General features: G+C 34.8%; 1 protein-coding gene across 3 annotated transcripts in view; it reads right to left on the bottom strand.

Moving 5' to 3' along the window:
• scra (anillin, actin binding protein) overlaps positions 1–12,430 on the bottom strand; it is a 69,679-nt gene extending 57,249 nt beyond the window's left edge. For all 3 annotated transcript variants that reach the window (XR_011331191.1, XM_069819973.1, XM_069819974.1), the window contains exons 1-5: positions 12,192–12,430; positions 11,978–12,112; positions 11,745–11,874; positions 5,891–6,112; positions 2,258–2,460 (exon numbers count right to left, since the gene is read on the bottom strand). Coding sequence is in view for 2 of the 3 variants with exons in the window: in XM_069819973.1 (XP_069676074.1) it covers positions 2,258–2,460; positions 5,891–6,112; positions 11,745–11,874; positions 11,978–12,112; positions 12,192–12,209 (708 nt within the window). In the remaining variant the exon portion in view is untranslated. The remainder of the gene's footprint in view (positions 1–2,257; positions 2,461–5,890; positions 6,113–11,744; positions 11,875–11,977; positions 12,113–12,191) is intronic.
• Between the last annotated feature and the right edge of the window lie 145 nt (positions 12,431–12,575).

The raw sequence follows: 12,575 nt of genomic DNA, 5'->3' as shown, positions 1-12,575 counted from the left end.
TCATTTAACCAGAGCAAAGTCTATGATGGTACACTGTTTCTACAAAATGACTAAAGGAAAGCATTCATACCACAGCAAAGGTAATAGTCAACATCTAAAAACGACTGCGCTAACTCCGTTCTACATCGAAGTGAACATGTCCTACATTTTCGCGTTGCATTTGTTTGCCTTTGGGCGCTGTTATATTTGCAAGTTGCATTTCTTTGTTTTTCATTGCTGTTAGGTTAAAATCGTACAAAATAGAAAATTGAATGCAAAAATGATTATATCCCAATGTGAGGTTAAGTATCGATAGACTTACTTAATAGATTTAAATACATTATATAATAAAGAAGGAATATCCATAAAGGAAAAGGATGCAGAAGATTAGTAGAAATGTGTGTACGACTCAAGATCCCATTTACACCAGGTTACTGTTCATTATCCTAAGATTCATCCATAACCTCTCTTTGTTCAGCCAGTGACAGAGAAAGAGATATTCAAGTATTCCCTCTTAAAATACAGAAAATAACAGTTGCATAGAATCTTAACATAAGGAGCTGATCAACAGAAGAAATATGACTGTTTTTGAATTATTGCAAGTGAGCCATTTGTAGATTTTGATAAACAAAATCCCTCCTGAAATTTTCTGTCACCTAATTCCTCGTAAAGATTCTCTCTTTCCACTAAAGAAACTTCACGCCCACGCTCTATCCAAGTAATTCAAGTACTGTACAATAATAATCATCTTCGAAGTAAACATCTGTGGCTCTGGCCGCCATTTTGCTTTACTTGCTCTACTAACCACTGGTTATCTCCTTTAACCGCTCGAAAATGGCCGGTTATAGATTACTGTGGTTAACCTCCTATTTAAGTCGTAACCGAGGTCGATCCAATGTAAAAATGCTTAACCAGAGGTTAGATGACAATTTTAACTGGTGGTTACACTAACCGACGTTGATGCACTTGGGCATTAATATCACGTGAATCACTCAACATACACTAACGAACTAATACTCTTTACGAAACTTTTAATGATTCCTAACAATAAGCAAAAATTAAATTTGTTAAATAAAAAATGTATTTTTAAGAAGATTTCATAACAATGTCAAGACTAACTGCCACACAGAAGCAAGAAAACTACCGAAAACAGGAGGAAGCAAAGGAGAGTTCACAGAGGCCGAAAAACATCTGCAAAGAAAGATCACCAGCATTCAACTTCTTGGCATAATGTTTTACATAAAATATGAGTTCAATCAGAGCTTGAACCCTGTGATGCTGTGGGGGGGGGGGGGATTTTGTGGGTTTTGCAGAATTGATTAAAAACACGTTTGATAGGTTAATCATATTTTAAAATTAATAGGTTAATTTGTTCAATTAGTCGCTTAAATCAATACCTCTAATAACAATATAAACAGACTAAAAAATGGAAGATGGATTTGATTCTACTGCCTTAGGCTCAGTTATGTATCTATATTCTGGTTGAATGTTATGTTTTATTTAACGACACTCGCAACTGCAGAGGTTATATCAGCATCGCCGGATATGCCGGAATTTTGTCCTGCAGGAGTTCTTTTAAATGCCAGTAAATCTACTGACATGAGCCTGTCGCATTCAAGCACACTTGAATGCCGTGGACCTGGCCCAGGATCGAACCCGCAACCTTGGGCATAGGTCAGCGCTATACCAACTCACCAACCAGGTCGACTATTCTGGTTGATGGAATATGAATGGCAACTGGTGCAGTAAAACAGGAAGTAAGAACAGATGACCAACTATGTAATCTAAATGTATTGAAACTTATTCATAAATTGTGTATGGATTTCATTAAAACACAATATTCTCCATTTTCATCCTCTCTTTGTATGCTAACACACAACAATACAATGACAATGCACAAAAATCCATGCTCTATTTTTTTTTATTTTATTGGGTTATTTTACGACACTGTATCAACATCTAGGTTATTTAGCGTCTGAATGAAATGAAAGTGATAATGCCGGTGAAATGAGTCCAGGGTCCAGTACCGAAAGTTACCCAGCATTTGCTCGTATTGGGTTGAGGGAAAACCCCGGAAAAAACCTCAACCAGGTAACTTGTCCCGACCAGGAATCGAACCCGGGCCACCTGGTTTCGCGGCCAGATGCGCTGACCGTTACTCCACAGATGTGGACTCCCATGCTCTACAAAAAAAGGTTACTAATATATATTTTCTTCATAATATGCAAACTGAGAGAGTTCAGAGAATGGCGTTCATATTGCACATTGTGTTACATACGTATCTTGAAGATGGAACAGAAGGGTGACTCAGGTCGTCTTCCCAGTGTTTGATAGTGTCAGCAAGCAACGCAAATCTTGCCAGTCGTACTCCTGATTTCCCAGATTTCAATTTCACTTGCTGTGTCTCCTCTTCCTCCCCTTCATCTTGTTCTGCACTGAAACTGCCTTCAGTTTTGTGGATAGGAGAAGACAGCTGTGTATCTGTGTTAAATAACCACTTTCGTAAAATATAAACAGAAATAAACTCTAATATAAGTACAATTTACATATTATCCACATATACAGTAGGCACACACACTTTCAATTCTTCATTTACAAATTTACTACTTTCAACATACGTTGTGAGAAGGAAACTATTATTCCAACCTCTTTTCAATGATACGTGATCACAGAAAAAAAAGATCCAATAGAGGAAAAGGTCGTACCAACAATGTGGTTCAAATGTCTTAAATAGCCATTTAATAATATTATTCAAATGTGATGGAGAAATCATTGCAATAAGTGAAAGTCTCAGGAATCTTCTATGCTGCATCAACAAATTTAAGAATGCAGTTATATTGTCAGACTCACTCAAAATTCTGCTCTTAAAGCTCTAAATCAACTACATGAATGGAATACATCAAATTTGATGACACTCAATTTAGGCAAAAGTAACTACCAAATATTTTCACTTGGTAAAAAAGAAAGAGAATTCAATATCCAATACAATGGCCAACACCTTCCTAGGACTTATGAATCCAAATATCTTGGAGTTATTTTCGACAGTAAGTTAACATGGAACAACCATTTGAAATACATTTCTGAAAAAGCTCGTAAAAGATTCTCCGTTCTGAAAAGACTAGCAGGAAAGAAATGGGGTTGCTCTAGAAAGACTTTGAACACTACATACAAACTGTTTATACAGCCAGTGCTGACATACTGCGGAGAAATTTTAATTACTTCGCCTTTCATAAACGAAATGGAACGTGTTCAAAACCAAGCTCTCAGGCTCATTACTGGTGGAATCAAAACAACGCCAATAGATTCTATGAGATTCCTCACTAATATTAACAGCATCAAAATGACAATAGAAGAAAAAGCACTAATTCAATATGAAAAACTTATCAGATTACCAGGAAACAATTGGCATTCATACAGTCCTCTCTGTAGATTGAAAACTCAAAAAAGTTTCATATCCATTGTTCAAGAATTAAAACAGAAAATCAATATCCTGAATTTAAAAGAAAACTTACAAATTAAACCGAACCCTTTAACTCTATTAAATATAGAATATAATCTAAATTTAACAGAAGAAATACTGAAATCAGACGTAAACACAAATACTGAAACAATTGTCTTTAGAGACAATTAATATTAGGTATCCTCCACAAAACTGGCTTCATTTATACACCGACAGATCCTTGATCTCCAGAGAACAAGGTGCCGGTGCAGGTGTTACGTGCTGTCTCTTCTCACTTTATAGATCTCTTGGATATGGAACAACAAGTTTTAATGGTGAAATCATTGCAATAAGTGAAAGTCTCAGGAATCTTCTATGCCACATCAACAAATTTAAGAATGCAGTTATATTGTCAGACTCCAAAGCAGCTATTCTATCAATAGTCTCTAAACACACACCTTCATCTCAAACAGCAGAAATAACTAAAATGCTCTCTCAATTAATAACACTCAATAAAAGAATTGTATTCCAATGGATACCATCCCATTGTGGAATCCTGGGAAACGAGAATGCAGATGCTTTAGCAAAGAAGGGCAGCACTGCTACTTACACACCTGTTACTAAATCTACGTATTACTCTGTGAAAAGATTTATTAAATCTACATATTTAGACTTCAACAAACAAAATTTGATAACACGATCCCAAGGGAAAAAATGGAACTCTCTGCATCATAATCCACAGTTAATTTCAGATTTACCACGAAAATCGTCTGTAGCTGCATTTAGATTGGCAACAGGCTATGATTGTTTGGCCAAACACCTGCACAGAATTGGAATATATCAGTCCCCTAACTGCCCATTGTGCAACTCAAACCAAGAAATGGATTCGGAACACCTCAAAATCTGTGCTTCAGTGGCTGACCAATGATAATATCTTTGAAAAATATTGGAGTGCAAGAAGTCAAATGACTTTATTGTCAAACGCCTGGCATTAGAAAACAACAACATATTGATACATCAGGATATTGAATCAGTACACTATTAACCACATTACTTGCATTGGAACTTTCTCCACATTGGACCATTTTGTACTGATGAAGATTTCTTGGGGTCATTCTCTCAAAGAGTAAATTACAGTGACGACCTTATGCCTTACTTTATCATTACATACAATAAAATTGATATTTCAAAACACTATAAACTTTTGTTTCAAAATATAATTACAGCCACTTATGCATACAAAAATATGATTAGCTTTAATTATGAAGTTCGTTAACATGCTAATAATTGGGTAATGCAAATATATGTATTCTTTTTCACCCAATCTGCAGAATAATGCTAGAAGAGTCTTGTACAGTGTCAATATTAAACTTGTTAAATTTTAAGATTTGTTATCCTACATTATCTACACATCAGGATAACAGACAGGGTTTGTAATTGAACGGGTTACATCAGGTTCTTGTCTATGCGGATGACATGAATATGTTAGAAGAAAATCACAAACAATTAGGGAAAACACGGGAATTTTACTTGAAGCAAGTGAAGCGATAGGTTTGGAAGTAAATCCCGAAAAGACGAAGTATATGACTATGTCTCGTGACCAGAATATTGTACGAAATGAAAACATAAAATTAGAGATTTATCCTTCGAAGAGGTGGAAAAATTCAAATAGGCCTATCTTGGAGCAACAGTAACAAATGACACTCAGGAGGAAATTAAATGCAGAATAAATATGGGAGATGCGTGTTATTATTCAGTTGAGAAGCTTTTGTCATCTAGTCTGCTGTCAAAAAATCTGAAACAATTATATTACCGGTTGTTCTGTATAGTTGTGAAACTTGAACTCTCACTTTGAGAGGAACAGAAATTAAGGGTGTTTGAGAATAAGGTTCTTAGGAAAATATTTGGGGCTAAGAGGGATGAAGTTACGGGAGAATGGAGAAAGTTACACAACGCAGAACTGCACGCATTGTTTTCTTCACCTGACATAAATAGGAACATTAAATCCAGATGTTTGAGATGGGCAGGGCATGTAGCACGTATGGGCGAATCCAGAAACGCATATAGTGTTAGCTGGGAGACCGGAGGGAAAAAAACCTTTGGGGAGGCCGAGACGTAGATGGGAGGATAATATTAAAATGGATTTGAGGGAGGTGGGATATGATGATAGAGACTGGTTTAATCTTGCTCAGGATAGGGACCGATGGCGGGCTTATGTGAGGGCGGTAATGAACCTGTGGGTTCCTTAAAAGTCATTTGTAAGTAAGTAACATTATCTACACATAATTTGTAATCATATAAGGTAAAAATTTAACTTGTTTACTTGAACATTTTTACGTAATTAAAATTCTGGCCCCTGCTTATTTCACAGCAGAGTACTCTGAAACAAACACTGTCTCTACAACCTCTTTCTTACTACAATATCTGCTGAGCAAATGATAGCTACAAGTTAACAAGCTAATTGGTGCCCACCTGCGTATAAAGCTCCCAGTCTCTGAAGTCTAGAGCGAGCACTGTCTCTTATAGCATTTGCGCACTCGGTCTTCTTCTCAGATGCCACCACTTCAAAATTCTCTTTGGAGGTCTCTTCTTTATCTTTCTTAAATTGTATGTTGACCGAATCGATTTTTGTAGGTGTTACTTTCAAAGTCCTGGTCATACGTTGCTCATCAGATTTGCTTAAAGTAAGTTCAACTGAAATAATGAAATAATTTATTCGTTTGCTGTACAGAGATATTCAGAAAGAATAGTAAATGTTTTAGGAGGTTGTAGTATGAACTATTCTGGGTAAAAAAGTTGGGATTCATTTACTATAGGATATCACTTAATTTTCGTCAAGTTGGACAAACTATTACGTCACAATATGGCGCCAATGACGTCACAACATGGCCGACGTAAACCAAAACAATAAATAAATAAAACTATCTAAAAAAATTTAAAAAACAAATTGACGATATCCCATTCTACAATATAACCCAACTGCTCTTATCCAAAATACGATATCGCCAAAACAATTCACGATATCCCATTCTGGAACAAAGCCCATCTGCTCTTATCCAAAATAGGATATCAGCAAAACAATATCACAATATCCCATTCTGAAATATAACCCATTCGCTCTTATCCAAAATACGATATCACCAATACAATTCACGATATCCCATTACGGAATATAACCCATTCACTCTTATCCAAAATACGATATCACCAATACAATTCACGATATCCCATTACGGAATATAACCCATTCACTCTTATCCAAAATACGATATCACCAAAACAATTCACGATATCCCATACTGGAACAGAGCCCATCCGCTCTTATCCAAAATAGGATATCAGCAAACCAATATCACAACATCCCATTCTGAAATATAACCCATCTGCTCTTATCCAAAATACGATATCACCAAATCAATTACAAACATCCCATCCTCGAATATGACGCACCCACCTTATCCAGAATAGAACACAGGTTAACCCATGACATATAGTAAATATTGTAACTATGCTGTTGTAAAATTGAAAATTAATATGTAATGTATTTATTATTATTATTATTATTATTATTATTGCTATTATTATTATTATTATTATTATTATTGTTGTCAGTTATCAATATCATAGCTATCTCTGTTTTCTTTCTTTTCGTTGCATTAGCTCGATGAGAGCACTATAATGTACTTTTGACTCTGTTGACCCTCTATAGGGCTTTAACTTAATTTGTATCATTTTCATCAGTGTTTGTATTTCTTTTTTGTATTTATATGTGCTATCTGGTAGGATGGAAGAGAAGGCCTTATGGCCTTAATCCTGTCAGATTAAATAAATTATTATTATTAATTATTATTATTAATATCAGCAAAACAATTTCAAAACATATATTCATCTCATGTCACTAAAATATCACCTCAACGATCATCATCGGGGCTGCAACCCCGCTTTTTGCATCATGTGCTACATGTCGGATCATCATCGGAGCTGCATCATCGGGACTTGCAGCCCCGATACCCCGCTTTTTGCATCATGTGCTACACGTCGGATCATCATCGGAGCTAGCCCCGATACCCCGCTTCTATTGGTGATATCGTATTTTGGATAAGAGCGCAATTTTGAACCCCAAATAAACATTAAACAGAAACAACGAACAGATCCACACACACACCCATATATACAAAACCAACAAAAATAAAAACATATATCTGCAATAAATAAATTAAACATTATCCTCGATACATAATTACTACCGGTACCCTAGCAAACGAAAACCCATCCTTATAAAAAACAAATAAAACGCTCACCATCCAAAGAAGTTTTATCCTCTCAGATCCAAACACATTCTTAACTGGTACGCCATTCAAACCTCATGAATACCAACCACGAACAAAATTTACAAATCTACCAACCTAACAACTTCCATCCAAAAAGTGACGTCATAATATCACTTCACTTCATTCTACAATCTAGCCAACATAAATTCTCATAAAAACAATAACGATATCCTATAATCAAGTAAACCCATAATTTATTCGTTTGCTGTACAGAGATATTCACAAAGAATAGTAAATGTTTTAGGAGGTCGTAGTATGAACTCTTCTGGGTAAAAAAGTTATAGAAACAAATGTCCAATTTTCAAGGATGTGACAGTATAGCTGTTTGAATGTTATGCATAACAAATATTGGTAATTTCCTAGAAGACGGGCAAAATCCAACATGGCTGACGAAAACTACCAAAAACGTTCTGCCAACTATGAAGTCCAAATGTCACCAAACATCGCAAAATCAAATATATATTCATATTTTTAAAGAAGAACAAGCCCTCCAAAAAAAATGAAAATACATTTAATTTTTCGCCTTCGATTTTTTTGGCGTTTCGTGGCATTCAAACTTCATAGTTGGTAGTACTTTTCTGGCAGTTTTCGTCCGCACTTTACCCCCAAAAATCACTAAAAGACAAAACAAAACATAATAATTTATCATCTTATCAAATAAAATTCAATTCTCATCGACGTCTTCATCGACAACCACTTCACTTCCAGTATAAATGACACAGGCTTTAAGGCAATCTAAACTTAAACCATGCAGGCTACAAAGAACTAAATCAACACTTGTCGTACAGTCAACTTTGCATAAATAAACCAAGTGTTTACACTGAATGAAATTCTCTTTGAATACTTATTACACCTTAACTTATACGGAAAATTCAGTAAATAACCACAAAAAAACAGTTTTCTTCTCAACATTCAACACAATCCTTCTTCACCAGTGAAAGAACTAAACCAAAATCGAAACAAAATTTAATACATAAATTTCAGAACACGGTTTCCTTCCTTTCCCTCTTACTTCAAAATTCCAACCTTGTGCACACAAAATAAATTATTGGCACTGAAAAGTGGCTTTTCTTAAGCATGATGATGCGCATTCGACAAACGCAGACAAATCTACAATATAATATCACTCACGTCAAACAACCAAGAACAACAGGACGTCATTATCCATTAAAAATTAATGAAAATTCTACTAGAATAAATGACAACTATAGCCAATCAAATCGAAAGAAAATCACAAAAATCATAAAATGAGAAACTTTCAATAGCTTTAGCCATCAGCCACAACATAACACCACTCACGTCAAACAACCAAGAACAACTGATAACGTCATTATCCATTCAAAATTAACGAAAATTCTAGAACAAAATGACAACTATAACCAATAAAATTAAAAGAAAATCACGGCGACACCTAGTACAAAAAACCTAGAACATGTAAAAGTCACTAAAAGATCACTAACATTTAACTCTGAAATAAAGAAGTTGGTAATACTTATTATATTCAACCAAGTGCCCGTCTTCTATGAAATTACCCAAATATTATAAGTGGCAAGAAGGAAAGAAAAATAACTTAATGATTGCATTTATTACTCATTTACATGATATCAACACATTTCGACACTTCCAATACACTTTTCCGCTCTGTTGACAATAAGTGTTGCTCTTTTGAGGTCATTTAGTCGCTCCTTTATGAGGGCAACACTATTCATAATGATAGTGACCAATTCGGCCATTGTGTACTTTTTGTTATTGCCTAATGTGCTGCATCTAACACTGAAGTCAGTAGCAGTTACTTTTTGTACACTTCGCCTTTCACTCACCCTCCACAGACAAAACTCGACAGGAGTAAAGTCTGGGGACCTTGGTGGCCAATGCATAGGTTCACTGATCCATTATTTCGGGAATGTAAGATTTAAAATGTGTCACATGACGATTAAAATCAGAATGGAAGTTCATCATCTGCCATTTTATGAATTAACTCTTCAATGAGCTCTCATACCTCAGCAATGTACTGTAAAAGGGCTTGAACATGGCTGAAAATGGGAAAAATGAATCTACTTACAGAGGTGTGAAAATTATTAGAATAATCTTAATTTTAAAGGTTCTTTAATAGTTCCTTCACAAATATTCATTGAATTGATGAATATTGGTATATAATATTACTATACTGATGTAGGATATATTTACTACTAACAATGCCAGAAAGCATTGTTGTACATTGGTATTTTTCTTATTTTACAATTGTTATGGGAATTCAGAAATTATTATATTATGTTGGCGGAATTGGAAACATAAAAAATTAATTAAGAAATGCTTTAAACAAATTGTTCTTTGCGTTTACATTGTTGTCAAGGTTCAAATGAACGTATACATCTGTTTTGTGCATATAATTTTTTATGTTTCCAATTCCGCCAACATAATATAATAATTTCTGAATTCCCATAACAAGTGGAAAATAAGAAAAATACCAATGTACAACAATGCTTTCCGGCATTGTTAGTAGTAAATATATCCTACATCAGTATAGTAATATTATATACCAATATTCATCAATTAAATTAATATTTGTGAAGGAACTATTAAAAAACCTTTAAAATTAAGATTATTCTAATAATTTTCACACCTCTGTATGTTCAATGGGAAAATAATGTCTGTAAGTGAGGGAGGGAGACGAGTTTGGGTTTCCAAGTGTTACTTTCATAGGTGAGTATATTTTCTCAACTTCACTCCTTGTTTCATATGAAAGAATTTCTACCACTTAGTCTAAAAAAGAATCTTATTCAGATGCTTGTAATGCCCCATTTTGATTATTGCGATTCCTTACTAACTAATGTAAGTTCACTTTTAACTGAGAGACTACAACGTGTTCAAAATGTGTGCATACGATTCATCTGCAATACTCGTAAATTTGACCATATAACACCCTCCCTCCAGTTACTTTCATGGGTGCGACTGAAGGAACGAAGAAGAATACATCCACTGTCTCTTCTGTTTAGAATCATGCAAACTTCTACTCTGAATTATCTGTTATCGCGCTTTCAATTTCTTACAACTCTTCGAAACCGACATCAAGCACACCTTTCTATCCCTCATCATAGAACGTCTTTATACTCATCTTCCTATACTGTAGAAATACCTCGCATCTGGAATTCGTTACCTAATGACGTCAGGGATTGCCAGACTTTATCACAATTCAAAATTAAATTGGAAAATTTTGTCTCATTTAATGTTTTTAGGTATTGCTAGAAGTGTTGATTTGTGTTTTTTACTCTAGATTAAAATCGTAAGTTTCTTGTTTATGTTATTAATTAGTTAGGATACAATTAATTATCATACTTAATCACTCATTTAAAGTTTGTGTGACTGCAACCTGTGTATATTTTGTGTGGCTTTACTTTGTTTATAGTGTTTTTGTTTCCTTCTTATTTCTATTATTGTATTTGTATTTCTGGTGGTGTGGAAGAGAAGGCCTGATGGCCTCAACTACACCAGAATAAATAAATAAATATTGTGTTATGCTAAGTACGTCATTTTAAATTTGTTTTTGGTGTAATTGTTATCACGTGAAGGCTATCGAATGCACATCTAATATTGGCGGAACTGCGCTAGTTAATAGTTATCATTTAGGTTTATTGTGTGTTGAATCACATTTCATTACGGTGGGCTTGGGAGTGAGCCACAGGGATGGGGTAAACAGTACAGAGAGCAGCTGCCGTGTTGCGAGCGCGCGGCGAGAGTGGGGATAACTTCCCCTACTGGCGATTTCTTTCAGATTTAGTCCTGAATTACAGTCAAATTGCTTTCCATCAATTGCAATTTCATGCAGGTACTTTCTTTCCCTAGTGTAGGCCTATTTTAAAATTGAAGTAGTCTACAGTAAATTGTAAAAATTGATCATCTGTAATAAATTAATTATTTAATGCTAGAAGATCTGGGGTCGAAACGTCAAACCCGAAATTAACAGGCTACTTACAGAACTTAAAGTTTAATATTACCTTCTGTAGTTACTTTAACTAGCTGCATACGATTATAATCTTCTAAAGGATTTCGTTTATTTTCTAGTCCTGCATTAATTGTCTTTGGATCCAACTTTTCTCGCCGGGCCTTAGATCTAGCCAACATTCTCTGCAAACAAAAGTTCGTTGTAAGTTTTGTCTTGTGATAAGTTAGTTACAAGCAAAATGGCATGTCTGTCTAGGCGCTAGGTTTCTAGTGATCACTGTATTACCTGAGTAAATGTATCTTCTGTTGTTGCTTTAGGCATTTGCATGTCACTGTAATCTTGCAGAGGATTTCTTTTTGTTGCTTCTAGTCCTGCAATATCAAAATTGTCCCTCCGAGCTGTGGTTTTCTCTAACAACCGCTGCAAAATAAACATAGTGTAAGGCCCGAAAATCATAAAAAAAACATAAAAAACAAATTACCTATTCTATTGTCTGTACCTGAGTAAACGGATCCATGATTGAAAACCTTGTACACAATTTCACTTTGTGTGTTACCTTGAAAATGTAAGAAAATCAGGTAATGTTCAATATAAACAACAGGTTAATACACTTCAAATACACAACAACGTATTACATATTTGAAGGCTATGACAACTATTTCTACCACGCCTTAAACGAATATAACGACACTTTACTCCTATTCTCCACCTTTCGCACAGGCAAATACCAGATTCATTTCAAACTCAACCGCTGAAAATACGTATAGCCAACATACGAACTTGCGATATATCTATATAACTCTCAACCACTGAACCATACCTCGAAATTAAGCGCATTTACCATGATATGTCTAGGACTATAGTGTTATTTTTTATTATATTT

This window comes from Periplaneta americana, chromosome 3 (genome assembly GCF_040183065.1).
Source record: "Periplaneta americana isolate PAMFEO1 chromosome 3, P.americana_PAMFEO1_priV1, whole genome shotgun sequence".
Lineage (NCBI taxonomy): Eukaryota > Metazoa > Arthropoda > Insecta > Blattodea > Blattidae > Periplaneta > Periplaneta americana.
Note: the sequence above shows the minus strand (reverse complement) of the source record. Positions and strands in the feature narration are given on the sequence as shown.